The sequence below is a fragment of the Haematobia irritans genome, chromosome 4 (assembly GCF_050003625.1).
Source record: "Haematobia irritans isolate KBUSLIRL chromosome 4, ASM5000362v1, whole genome shotgun sequence".
Classification (NCBI taxonomy): Eukaryota; Metazoa; Arthropoda; class Insecta; order Diptera; family Muscidae; genus Haematobia; species Haematobia irritans.
The window spans coordinates 54196991-54212130 of record NC_134400.1 but is presented as its reverse complement, the minus strand read 5'-3'; the positions used below and the strand labels follow the sequence as shown (position 1 = coordinate 54212130).

The following is a 15140-nucleotide window of genomic DNA, read 5'->3' as shown; positions in this document are numbered from 1 at the left end:
TTTTTCTCGGAGCGGAGCGAGGAGCGGAGCGGTTTTTTTTTCTCCGGAGCGGGAGCGGAGCGGAGCGAAAAAAATGGACCGCTCCGGATCCCTGGTGTTGTTGACCTATTTTATGTTTATTCTGATTATTAATTTTGTTCGGCTTGAGGTCATAGAAACAATCGATTATTGATTTGTTTTAATATTTAATAAAATTTTGACAAAATTTTATATAGAAATAACATTTTGACAATGTTTCCCATAAAAATAAAATTTTGGTAGATTATTTTTGGCTCGAGTGGCAACCATGAATATGAACCGATATGGACCAATTTTTGTGTGATTGGGGATCGGCTATATATAACCATAGACCGATATGGATCAATTTTGGCATGGATATAGCGGCCTTATGCTAACACCACGTTGCAAATTTCAACCGGATCGGATGAATTTTGCTCCTCCAAGAGGCTCCGGAGATCAAATCTGGGGAACGGTTTATATGGGGGCTATATATAATTATGGAACGACATGGACCAATTCTTGCATGGTTGTTAGATACCACATTGTAACATCATCTTCCAAATTTCAACCGGATCGGATGAATTTTGCTCCTCCAAGAGGCTCCGGAGGACAAATCTGGGAACCGATTTATATGGGGGCTATATATAATTATGGACCGATATGGACCAATTTTTGCATGGTCATTAGGGAACATATACCAACACCATGTATCAAATTTCAGCCGGATCGGATGAAATTTTCGTTTCTTAGGGGCTCCGCAAGCCAAATCGGGGGATCGGTTACTATGGGGGCTATATATAATTATGGACCGATGTGGACCAATTTTTGCATGGTCATTAAAGAACATATACCAATATCTCTTAGAGGCTCCGCAAGCCAAATCGCGGGATCGGGGGGCTATATACAATTATGGACCAATTTATTCATGGTTGTTAGAGACCATATACTAACGCCATGTACAAAATTTCAGCCGGATCGGATGAAATTTGCTTCTCTTAGAGCGATCGCGAGCCAAATTTGGGGGTCCGTTTATATGGGGGCTATATATAATTATGGACCGATGTGGACCAATTTTTGCATGGTTGTTAGAGACCATATACTAACACCATGTACCAAACTTCAGCCGGATCGGATGAAATTTTGTTCTCTTAGAGGCTCCGCAAGCCAAATCGGGGGATCGGTTTATATGGGGGCTATACGTAAAAGTGGACCGATATGCACCAATTTTGCATGGTTGTTAGAGACCATATACTAACACCCTGTACCAAATTTCAGCCGGATCGGATGAAATTTGCTTCTCATAGAGCGATCGCAAGCCAAACTTGGGGGTCCGTTTATATGGGGGCTATACGTAACAACTACTTGTGCCAAGTTTCAAGTCGATAGCTTGTTTCGTTCGGAAGTTAGCGAGATTTCAACAGACGGACGGACGGACGGACGGACATGCTCAGATCGACTCAGAATTTCACCACGACCCAGAATATATATACTTTATGGGGTCTTAGAACAATATTTCGATGTGTTACAAACGGAATGACAAAGTTAATATACCCCCATCCTATGGTGGAGGGTATAAAAACAGGTACATTTTTTTCAATTACACTTTCCTTTTTTTGTGTTCACATAAAACCACGTGTCACTTCTGAATAAATAAATTAACACAAAACACAGTAATTCCGTATTCTCCGTCCATTCCAAGAAACAATTAACACACAACTATATATATATATATATATATATATATATATATATATATATATATATATATATATATATATATATATATATATATATATATATATATATATATATATATATATATATATATATATATATATATATATATATATATATATATATATATTCCGAGTCACATTTGAATTTAATATTTCATTTATTGAATAAATTAAACATTATATTTTCCCGTTATGAATCTATATGGACCAATTTCAGTGTGATTAGTAGTATTTGCTGCCTTCTTTTATACTCCCTGCGGTAAAGAAATGCCTTTGAAATTAGATGAAGAGTTGTTGTCTAACACCGGACCAGAATAGAATACAGGCAAAAACGAGAATCTTGTAGAAGATTTCAAATTTATTTTCAAAGATTTCTATTTGCGTTTGGGGACAGTAGAAGCTCTAGGAAAGGCCAATGAAAAGAAAACGAAAAAATGTACAAAGAATATCAAATCGATTTGTGAAGGTTTGCCAAAAATCAAGTCGAAATTGTTTGGAAATTATTTGAAATTATATTACTTGGTAAGTTAAAATGAAATGAAAAATTTAAAGAAGTCACTAAACGCATATTTATATGCAGAAAACTAATATCTTTGGATGACACATTTTTGGAAGCATTCAGAACCCTGCCAGCATTTCCAAGTTCCATTTCATCCTCATCGCTACCATGGACTCGTAAATGTCACTACAACAATCGCCAACTGTGATGGGAGAAGCATATCAAAAAGTACAAAATGTACATGAAAGTATTTTGCCATCACTACTGTTAGAAGTGCCATTTTATATTTTGTGAAACGCCAAGCGCAACTAGCTTATTATAATTTTATTTCAATAAAAACGAAAATAAAGTGCTGAAAACATATGCTTAAAATTTTACTATGCTTAAAATTGTGAAAGGTATATGGTGAACAATTTTCGACTTGTCAAATGGAATAAAGTGATTGTTTTTTCAGTTATTGTTCCAGACACGCTGCCTCCATTAAGAGTATAAACAAACGGCGCTGCAACATGTAACTTGCTACGTGTAAATCAACATCATTCTTTTATTATGAAAAAAGTTATGTTAAATGTGATGAGATAAACGGATAAATGTTATATTTATAAGAATATATAAGTGTTTAACCAAATTAATAAACATCTACACAATCGTGTTTTATTGACCACAATGATTCTTTTACAACTACCTTAAGATTCACTTTTTCTGATAGTTTGAATTGGCTCTTATTGACATCGTTCTAAATTGATCTACAAAGACACCTAATTATTGCACTGATTAGAAACTTGTTTGATCTACAAAGGCACCTAATTATTGCACTGATGAGAAACTTGTTTGTAGTAACTTGGCGTGGTACAACTTCTCAATAGTGACGGCGCTTTTCCGACGAGTTTTTGATGTCGTATACGATTGTTTTCCACATGGTGGGGATTCTCGGTAGTGCCGTCAAATTACAAAAATGTTGGCAGAGAAGGTGATCGATGAAAAAATATGGTGTCTTACCGACAAGTGAAATTTTCCACAAATCTTTCAAAGTGCAACCAATGGATAATACATATGTCTTTTTCCATATCTACTAACAGTGGATTTGACGTCAGTTCAATTGTCATCCCACCATCACTTTAATTTGTTGTTTTGTGAAGTCCTATTGCTGAAAATAGGTTCTAATGCCCGTAAAGAAAAGAATTTTGATATAATTTTATTACACGAATATCCTGTAGAAAGTCGAATTTTCGATATAAAAAATTTTAAAAAGTATTGTTACGTTTTTATACCCTCCACCATAGGATGGGGGTATATTAACTTTGTCATTCCGTTTGTAACACATCGAAATATTGCTTCATCCGATCCGGCTGAAATTTGGTACATGGTATTAGTATATAGTCTCTAGGTTAGGTTAGGTTAGGTGGCAGCCTGATGTATCAGGCTCACTTAGACTATTCAGTCCATTGTGATACCACATTGTCTCTAAGGACCATTCAAAAATTGGTCCATATCAGTCCATAATTATATATAGCCCCTATATAAACCGATCCCCAGATTTGAACTCCGGAGCCACTTGGACGAGCAAAATTCATCCGATCCGGTTGAAATTTGCAATGTGGTGTTAATATATGGCCGCTAATAACCATGCCAAATTGGTTCATATCGGTCTATAGTTATATATAGCCGATCCCCAATCACACAAAAATTGGTCCATATCGGTTCATAATCATGCTTGCCACTCGAGCAAAAATAATCTAGCAAAATATTATTTCTATAGAAAATTTTGTCGAAATTTTATTCCTATAGAAAATTTTGTCAAATTTTATTTCTATAGAAAATTTTGGCAAAATTTTATTTCTGTAGAAAATGTTGTCAAAATTTTAATTCTATAGAGAATGTTGTCAAAATTTTAAATCTTTTGTAAAAATTTTATTTCTATAGAAAATTTTGTCAAAATGTTATTTCTATAGAAAATTTTGTTAAAATCGTATATCTATAGAAAATTTTGTCCAAATTTTACTTCTATAAAAATGTTGTCAAAATTTTATTTCTATAGAAAAATTTTTCAAACTTAATTATATACGTATTTAATCGGCCATTTTAAGTTTAATATATACCACGTATGGACTACGTGGTATATATTACGGTATTAGGAAGTTTTAAGATACCTTGTCGTCGGCAAAAGTTACCGCAACCCAAGTAATTCGATTGTGGATGACAGTCTTCAGTAGAAGTTTCTTCGCAATCCATGGTGGAGGGTATATAAGCTTCGGCCTGGCCGAACTTACGGTCGTATATACTTGTTTATATTGAGGCGTGTTTAATAACCCGATAATTAAAACACAGGTCTTTTCAAATAACGACAATCTACAATTTATTTGTTTAACTGATAGGTTTCAATTATTTGCTCTACGATGTGTACTGTAAACTTTGGCTTACGACTGACTTGACAGCTCTCACAGCTAGGGGTTTATATACCGAGATATGACGATTTCGAATGTTCTCGCTAATTGGCCTACAACCTTTTAGATTTATCGACTACTATCTGGTACGCACATATTTGTCGGCTTATGTTCATTGTCTTGGCTATCTAGAACTTGTACAGGTGATATGGCACACATACTTTTAGGCTTATGCTAATAATCTAGTGCATTCTACTATCTGGTAGATGTCGTGCAGGCATAACATAAGTGATTATGGTCATATTACTACAATTATAACGATAAGTAAAACAAAAGGCGTTACTTTTACAATGAACGATTGGAAAACTAAGAACACAAAAGATTTTTAGGAAAGTACTAGAAAATAAAGAAATGACTCTAACAAGTTATGACGTAATTTTATCGTTACAATTTGAAATTTAAATTAACGGAAACTAATTTAAATAAACATAAATCTAGAAATATCACATTCGTAACACTGCCTCCCGCTTAAGCCTGTTCGTCCCGAATAGGCACAGAACCCGTTCCGTATGGAGCCAAACGTTCCAGGTGAACAACTTTCATCTTTGACCTTGGGCTGTCGTTCTTTTGAATGCGGTATACAACATCATTGATCCTCTTGATGACTTTATATGGGCCTTCGCACTGCGTTTGTAGTTTAGGACATAATCCTTTCTTTCGTTGCGGGTTAGGCTGTCCATTACATCTCTTTTAAAGAGAACATGTTCTCTTTAAAAGAGATCCTATCTTTTTGTTCACTCTCTTTTTTTGGTGCCGTATTTTTATGTCCAACAGTGCTCTATATGTACTCTATTTCAAAAAAACTCCTAGATTGATGGAATTTTATTTATGTAGTAGGAATTCGTCACAATTGTTCGCCACTAATTGTTTACTGGGTTAAATCTGTTGACAAATTAAAGGCCGGAACACAATTGCGACGTTTCGACGTACTGCCTAGTACTAAGTTCGTTTTTGCGAAAAACGAATATCTTCATTTATCTCCGTAAATAGGGTCTCAAGCCCAGGGATGTTAACTTATTTATGCGAAATAATATACCTGCCTATTTTTTCGTGCGAAAAATCCAGGGTTGTATAAATATGTGTTTGAAAATGCTCAAAACAAAGATTTCGCATTTATTCCGCGCTAACGTTTTTTATATGGAGTATAACAGTTTTTCGTGCGAAAAAGTTATCGTAGTACTAGGCTTACTGCGTAAAAATTAGAAATTGATGTAATTGAACGTACGACGTAGATACGCCAATACGTTGTCGTCGTCAATTGGGGGCGAGATCATAGGAACATGTGTGTTTTATTTTTTACAGCGTATTTTTGAATTTATTCTGTTTATTTTTTAAGAAAATGTGATTCTTTTTGTTTTTTATTATTTATTTATTTCGTTGTTTCTATCATTAGAAACTATTATTATTATTTTCATTTTAACATCAATAAAATTATTAATTATTTAATAAAGAATTGTTTATTGTAAACTCTTTTTTAGTTAAAATGTACTCTTTTTTTAAAGCGAAAGTTCTCTTTTGAAAATTATCCATATGGAAACCCTATTGCGGGTTGAATAGCAGAACCAGTTGTCCTTCTTTAAAGTCCTCAGTGTTCGCTGCACGATCACATCTCGCCTTCATCCTGTTGCTGACCATTTTTATTTTGTTTCGCACTGATTCGTGAACTTCGCCAAATGTGTTTGGTATATCGTTACTGGTTTCTTCCATGGCGAGCTCATTAGGTGTAGCGCCGAATATCAAATCTCCAGGCAACTTCAATTCCGTTCCGAATAGAACCTGGACCGGTGCTCGTGACGTAGAATCGTGTATGGCTGATCTATACGACAGCAAAAATTTGGGTATATGCTCGTCCCAGTCTCGTTGGCCGTTACCTACCACCTTTCGAAGATGTTCTTCCAGGGTGCGATTAAACCTTTCTACCATGCCATCAGACTGTGGATGCAATGGCGTAGTCCTTGTTTTCTTGATACCAAGAGATTCACACATCTTTTTGAATATGGCCGATTCAAAATTTCTTCCCTGGTCTGAGTGAATCTCGGACGGCACACCGTAGCGACATTTCCAGTTTTTGTTGACCACATCCACAATCGTTTTTGCCTCTTGGTTTGGAATTGCATACACCTCCGGCCATTTGCTGAAGTAATCCATGACCACAAGGACATATCGGTTTCCAGAATCACTTACTGGGAAAGGGCCTGCCACGTCCATTGCTATTCTTTCAAACGGGGCTCCTGGTCCTATACTCTTGCATAGGACCTCGACTTTTCCTTGTTGGACCTTTCGCCTTCATGCACTTCTCGCAATTGGCTACCCATTCAGCAATTGATTTCTGGAATCCAACCCAGTAGAATTGTTGCTTCACTTTCTCGGCTGTTTTGGTTATTCCCAGATGACCTCCACTGGGACCATTATGGAACTCCACCAAAACGTCTCTTATTTTGGAATCCGGTACGATGATCAAATTTCGGCTGCTCTTGCCATCTTCGCTTTCCCATTTACGTTGCAGGGATCCATTGACTAGAACTAAAGTATCCCATTTAGCCCAGTATGATTTCATAAGTGGGTTTTCGGCTGCGATGTCTTTCTTGCTGGGTTTCTTATTTTCTTCTTTTGCCGAAATAATTTTTCTCAGAATGGGATCTTTACGTTGCTCTGTTGACCAATCTGTGCCAGATTCGATGTGTAACTGCCTGAAATTTACAACTGTCTCCTTTGGTTCAGCCTTCGAGTAGCGTTTGCTTTCTACATTGCATTCTGTTTCTGTGAATGTAGCTTTTTGTGCGGCATATGTTACACATTTTATCTCAGGGTATCGAATGCCATTCACAAAAGTCTCAATCTTGATACGATCTATAAGAGGATGATTCTCTCCAGGGTATGCCAAAAGCACCAACCGCTCAACCTTTGTTGCAAAGTCTTGTAGAGTCTCATTTGACTTCTGAACTCTTCCTCTTAATTCCATTCTGAAGATGTCTTGCTTATATTCTCCACCATACTTGCGTTGAAGTGCCGCTATTACTTCATTATAGTTATTTCTAGAAGCAGCGGGAATGCTTTGTATCACATCAGCAGCATTGCCCTTTAATGCCAACAGAAGTTCAATTGCTCTGTCGTTGTCATTCCACATGTTTCAAGATGCCACCTTCTCAAATTGGAATTTGAAAACATCAAATGAAGATGAGCCATCAAAAACAGGAGTTTTGATTTTTGGGCCCTCGATTACGCGCACTGGACCACCTTTCATTTCTAGTTCTGACATTTTTTTCTCAAGGTGTAGAAATTGTTCATCGTGAACCACAAATTTCTTATCCAATTCCACAATTTGACTTTCAATGTGGTCTACGCGTTTCTCCATACCTTCCGAAATTTGTTGTAACTTTTCATTAAGAGTTCTAGAATTTTCGTCAAATTTCTCCACCAAAAGAAGAGAATTTTCTTCCATCATTTTTCTAGAATTCTCTTGCATTTTTAGAGAATTTTCTTCCATCATTTTTCTACAATTTTCTTGCATTTTTAGAGAATTTTCGTCCATCATTTTGCTCAAAATATTGACCATCGATGTGTAATCAACAACATTAGAAGCTACATATGGAGTTTCCAAAGCGCTGGCTACTACTGATTCGTCAAGATCTTCCTTGTAATCGAACTCATGTGTTTCGATATCAATACTGCGCCGCTCGAACTCTTCCAGTAGTCGCTTTTGTAATTGAGCCTTATTTCCTGTAGTCGGCTGCTCCACTTTGCTCAATTCCTTGTTCAAGTTTTCCACTCGAAGCTGATTAAACTTCATTGTAGATTTTTTTTTTCGTATTTCACTTCCGACACCAATTGTTACGTTTTTTATACTGAGGCGTGTTTAATAACCCGATAATTAAAACACAGTTCTTTTCAAATAACGACAATCTAAAATTTATTTGTTTAACTGATAGGTTTCAATTATTTGCTCTACGATGTGTACTGTATAAACTTTAGCTTACGACAGCTCTCACCGCTAGGGGTTTATATACCGAGATATGACGATTTCGAATGTTCTCGCTAATTGGCCTACAACCTTCTAGATTTATCTACTACTATCTGGTACGCACATATTTATCGGCTTATGTTCATTGTCTTGGCTATCTAGAACTTGTACAGGTGATATGGCACACATACTTTTAGGCTTAAAGCCGGTATGCACCTCTAGCGAAAAATTTCATTCCCATAAGAATGCATTGCTATTTATGCTAACGAAATTTTCGGTAGCGTTCAATTTCGTAAGCTGGTACGCACCTCTAATGAAAATAACATGGCTGTCAAAAGCATATTTTGGCAGCAAACATTTAATTTATTACAATCATTATGTGCGTAAAAGTTTTAAAAGGTCTGTAAATAATAAACAATTTATTTGAGGAATATTTGGAACATATATTAACAATTTTTAAAAGCGATTAGCTGGTTTAAAATTTGTGTACACAAACCTGTTTTTTTGTTGTAGACTTAAATAAATTTTTGCTACCGAAAATTTCGCGAGAGGTGCATACCGGCCTTGAGGGTAATGCCTGCTTTTTGTTGAGAACGCGATTTTCTCAACAATTTCTCAACTTGAATATTACCATAATCCTTTGAAAACATGTTTGAAAAATTGTTGAAATTTAGCATTTTTCAAACGTTTGTGTTTATTGGGTAGTACTAAGCATTAGTAACAATTTCTCAACATAGTAGCAACAACTTGTCAAACTACATTTAATTTTAATGCTTCACACCCATTGGAAAATTTGTTGAAGGCAAGCAATATGCAAGGCCATTTGAACTAATGTTGAAGATGGGATTCACTATCAAATTGATATGGCGTTAAGGCCGGTACTCTGTTCGGTTTTCGCGTTGAAACTCCATACAAAACCAAAAAATGCGAAAAATTTGCTAAATTTTTCCATTTGTGATACTTTGTTTTTTCGTGTTGAAAAACTGACGTTTATAGCACGGCGCCATTTGCAATGTGAATTAAGAAATAATTTATTTATTAAAAACTATTTGTGCGGGTTTATAAAACAAACACGGACCATATTTTTGTTCCGAAACTATACAAAGGATCAAAGGAATAGCAGATCAATTGCCAAGGAAAAATAAAATGTTATTTTGTAAAAACAAGCAACAACCACCAACTTAATCCAATATCGCTCCCTGTAAAATAGCGCTCCAAGCTACCTAAAAAAACGCCGCTTTCTATGTGCGAAATAATGGTTTCCATAAAAATTTTTCGCAAGAATGAACATAGTACCGGCCTTTACCTACGAAAAATGTTCATCCCTGTGTTTGTTGGGGAGTACTCAACAATTAGTTAACAACTAGTACTTGTAATCAAATACTCGTTACTTTCCCAACACTATTGCTTGCCTCAACAATCAAACCAACGAAACCTAAAATAAGTAAAAAATTGTTGCAGAATAACCTTTAAAACTGCAGCAATTAGACAAACATACATTCGTTAAAATAAAACACAACACACATTCAAAAATTACATATTTACAATAGTACCAATAATTAGGTAAGTGTAATAAAAACAAGTTGTGTTCTACGAAGAAGAGCCACATGCGATTAAAATGTTCGAGAAACATTTTTCGTTGCTGGTTACACAGAGAATGTTTCAAAATTTAGTTTGTTTTTTTATCTATTGAAAACTGAAGTGGGAATCAATTCACGACAATACAAGGACACAACAAGATAAGATTTCTGGTCAGTTTTGATGATGTGGAAAAGCTATGTAAATGGGAAATCCGTTTATTTGAAGGTGCAACGTGGTCGCCATTTATACATAGATTGCTATTCGTGTAAATGGAGTCGTCAATAAACATTATTGCGCTTCGAATTTCGTATTTACATGTATTGCTATCTCAAAGTAACTGGAAAAACGCGTTGTCTTCTATTTGTGTCTTCTGTTTTACGTCAAGTCGATATTGTGAATATATGCAATTGTATTTGCAAGAAGACAATCAAGAAGGAGTTGATATTGTGAATATATGCAATTGTATTTGCAAGAAGACAATCAACGATGTATACTGGGAACGGTACTTTGTCAAGATTTTATGGTTTTGGATATAGTTTTTGTTGATTCACATGTAGATAAACGTGAGAAATCCAGAGGAAGCATCCTTTCGCCTTCTGGCGGGAGAATGTTATTCCACTGTTCGATCCAAACTGGGGCAGCATAGTTCATTACATACCGGACTGTTGCCATTGAAGTAGTTAACAAGATTTTTATAGTCCTCACACTAAGTGCTGCTAGCAAGTAAATTTGTCAACTTTTGATGCGAAAGCTGATTACTGCATGCGCATACAGCGTTCATTGTAGTGAATAGTATGACGGAGTAATTTGCGTTTTTCGACTTTTTGTGTGGTCATGGTCCAAAAAATGACGTTTACCACTGCCTTGAAAAAGCATGAATGAATTTTACTTTCACCCTGTATAAGCTGGAATTTCGCTAATGGTATACCAACAGATTCTTGTCCCCTGGAATATGTAACGAAGTTTCTATTCCTTCCTATTATTCATTGTATAGTTTGCCGGTGGTAAATGGAAATGCTCATTCATCTGCTTGAGATATTTGGAACAGTACATTATTTAGTTAGGGACCAACAAATTTATTGCATGTATTGCTTTTTAACCCTTCTGTGCGTGATGAGGTCCCGCTGGACCTTTTTGATTTTTATTCATACATTACTTTATGGTTTATATGATTTGCAGCGTGATGGTTTATGACTTCTTGTATTGAAATGTTTTAAGTTGAAAATTTTAAATTTTTTTGTAATAGAATCATTAAGTTCGTTTTTATAGGTATTTGAAAAAGTTTAGTGCGATTCTGCGCGATGTAATTTTAGCACAGTTTAACAAGATATTGCGATTTTTGTATTTGGAACAATTAATAACACTAACATCCTTTCAGAAAAATACCGTTATTGAGAAGAATTTGACATTTTTATACCCTTCACCACTACTGTGGTACAGGGTATAATAAGTTTGTGCGTTTGTATGTAACGCCAAGAAGGAGTAATCATAGACCAACCTTTTAGTATACGGATCGGCTTAGAATTAGAATTAAATTCTGAGTCGATTTAGCGATGTCCGTCTGTCTGTCTGTTGATGTATTTTTGTGTGCAAAGTACAGCTCGCAGTTTTAGTCCGATTGTCCTAAAATTTGGTATAGGGTCCTGTTTCGGCTCAAAGACGATCCCTATTGATTTTGGAAAAAATCGGTTCAGATTTACATATAGCTGCCATATATATTTTTCACCGATCTGGTCATAATTGGCGTGTATATCAACCGATCTTCCTCAAATTCCGTACATCCGAATATTTTATGAGTCTCGAAAAACTTGCAAAATATCTTCCAGATCGAGTGATATTTAAATGTATGTATTTGGGACAAACCTTTATATATAGCCCCCAACACATTTGACGGATGTGATATGGTATCGAAAATTTAGATCTACAAAGTGGTGCAGGGTATAATATAGTCGGCCCCGCCCGACTTTAGACTTTCCTTACTGGTTTAAGTTTCCATTGGTTTCGTTGCTTGGTAGTACACAATTTTATGTCTTCACTGTAGTGAATATATCGACGGAATTTGGCAAGATGTGCCTCAATTTGGACCAAGTTTGAAGCAACCAGTATGTCAATAATACTGCGAACAAAACGTTCGCCACTAAAGAAATCGGATGGTTTTCCTTCAAAAGTCAAATTTGTTCAGAACATTCAACTGCCAAAACAATATATTGTTGTTTGGTACGTATAAGTATAGTTATAGGTACATCGCCTGCGACAATCATCAGGGCCTCTAGAATACTTATCAAAATTCTGCATCCTATTAAAAATTAAAGAAAATTCTGTATTTACAAACAAATATCTATACCCAGCAAAAACTCTCATTACCCGGTAATCTTGCATGTAAGCCTATTTAAAAATTATTAACCACTTATTAATTGGCATCGCTCTGGATTACATTTACATACGCATGTCCTAGGAGGAAAGTACTTCTCTCCAGGCATACTTTCGGCCATGAAATAAGTAGTGTTTTTAGAGCATATAATCACCTAACATGTAATCACTTATTCGTAGATACACAAAAATTTGCAAAATAGCCACTTATTGTCTCAGGCAACCAAATCTCGAAAATATTAGTGTCTATCGCCGATTACAATGGATCAAAATATGGCGAGTAATGCTTTAATAGGAGCACTACTTGAGTAGAAACGAATATTGTATAAATAAACAAAAAATTTAATAAATCCTCTAAATAAGATTACACGCAAATTAATTTCACACTTAAAATATAAATAAATGTAGTTTGTTTAAGGGATTTGGATTCGTGAATTACGTTATAATATATCCAATAGTCAATTCACATTAGGTTCGAAATCTACTAAAAATTAATTTTAAGTCCCTTTTTTATAAGGCAAATGGCATTTGAAATCTAGTTTAAGCGCATTTTGGAATGAAACATTTATTTAAAACATAATATGTTAAAGCATTAATTTAAAGCACAATTATTATGAGATATTTGTGATAAAAATTTCTTAACGGAAAAATGTTCAGAATTACCGTTACATTACATATTCTTTTTGATTTTTTAAGTAAAAACTCAATTATGTGAATAATTATACCTAATGGTACCAACATTTATTTTATTAAGTCATTAACAGCCAACTGCATAAAAATTTGAGAATAACAATTCGAAAATTACCGAGAAGTATTTATTTTTGTCATTACAAGTTAGTCATTATAACTCACCGCAATGTAATGCAACGTGTAATGACAGTTGTACTCCTGGTAATGCCAATTGTAATGAGATGTGGTTACCTAGTTTTTGCTGGGTATATACAATTTGTGCGTCATAGAAGAGTCCACCTACAGTGAATAACCGAAAAATATCGTAGGGATCATTTTTTATTGCATCACGCTGGCTACGCTTTCGGTGTTATCACATACACAAGGGTTAAGCATTGGTTGGATCATTACATCTGCAGTTTATTGCAGTCAGAATAATACAATTGTTAGGTAATATTTGTGCAATATACATAGATACATACATACTTCAATTTTCACTCCGGTTAAAAATATTCGCTTAATTTAGCTCCGTATAACTTTCGGATGTTCAACAAACATTTTTTAGCCAATTGAAGACAATAAACAACTATCGCTACGCGCATTGAATGCTATTCCCAAAATTGACTGACAACCGTTACGAAAATTGAAAAGAAAAAACGTTGCTATAAGTGTATTGGATCCTTGGAATTTCATTGAGTGGGAAACAACAGATTTGCCAAAATGAATAAAGAATTTTAAAATTATGTAAAAAAGTCACCATTGTTGCTCAAAGTAGTATTTTTATAGAAGTAGAAATATAATTTTAAACAAATTTTGAAGTTAATTTTTTTTCTTTTCAGAAACCCAGTATAAAATGGCTCGTGGTCATCAAAAAATCCAATCACAAGCAAAAGCCCAAGAAAAACAGGCTAAGCTAAAAAAACAGCAAGGTCATAGTGCTACTGATCAAAAGAAAGCTGCCCAAAAGGCTCTTGTTCATGTCTGTGCAGTGTGTAAAGTAAGTATAATAAAATAAAGTAAAATATCAATTACTCTTAAAACTAAGTTGTCCACTTCATTTTCAGTCTCAAATGCCTGATCCCAAAACATACAAACAGCATTTTGAGAACAAGCATCCTAAAAATGAGATGCCACCAGAGTTAAAAGATGTTTAAGAGTTTGTATATTGTGTTCTTTTTTTTACAAAAAATAGACGCGCACCCGCCTCCGACTTGAGGATTATTGCTAGCAGCTTGCTGTATAATCTTGTAATTAAAAAGCTGTTTATTTATTTACATATACATTTTTTTATTATAACACACTACCTTAATTTGTCTTTTTTATGAAACTATGAATTAAATGTATTCGACAGAAAATTTAAATGAAACTGAAATACGACTTGTTGAAGTACATACAAAAATGCAAACACATATGGTGGAATACTTTTAGAAGTATTCCATTATAACTGTTTCCATTATATTGATATCATTTAAAAATTTTCCTAACATTTTTTAAATACATATATATGATAAAAAGAAGAGTTTTTAATGCGGCTCATTTGACACGTAAACAACTAAGCGATTTTAAAGAAAGTTCAGCGAATGGCGTTTGTCTTCGCGTATCTCAGCTGCATTTAGTAAACCAGATTCAGATGCTGCTCAATGCCATTTCGAAACTACCAAAATACATAGACAATTTAAGGGATTTAAAAAATATATTAATTAAGTCGTAAATGGAAACAAAATAATTATTGACTGTATTCGGCAGTTTTGAAGACGGAAGTACGCTTGAAAATATTTACTTGTTTCAAAAGATTTTGACCTTCCCTTAAAAATTCTAGTATTGGGTCCTAGAAAAAATGAAGACAATTTTTAAGAAACAAAGTTCGGCCAGCTCGAATC

General features: G+C 34.7%; 1 protein-coding gene across 2 annotated transcripts; it reads left to right on the top strand.

The window, feature by feature from the left end:
* The first annotated feature begins 10016 nt into the window (after positions 1-10016).
* LOC142234392 (zinc finger protein 706-like) lies at positions 10017-14632 on the top strand. 2 transcript variants are annotated; one of them, XM_075305519.1, is made up of 3 exons: positions 10017-10203; positions 14100-14257; positions 14325-14632. In XM_075305519.1, exons 2-3 carry the CDS (start codon positions 14114-14116, stop codon positions 14412-14414), a joined length of 234 nt encoding a protein of 77 aa, XP_075161634.1. In that variant the 5' UTR covers positions 10017-10203; positions 14100-14113; the 3' UTR covers positions 14415-14632. The 2 variants fall into 2 exon arrangements, with proteins under 2 accessions (XP_075161634.1, XP_075161635.1); XM_075305520.1 differs by lacking the exon at positions 10017-10203 and adding an exon at positions 10289-10391.
* Positions 14633-15140: the final 508 nt, after the last annotated feature.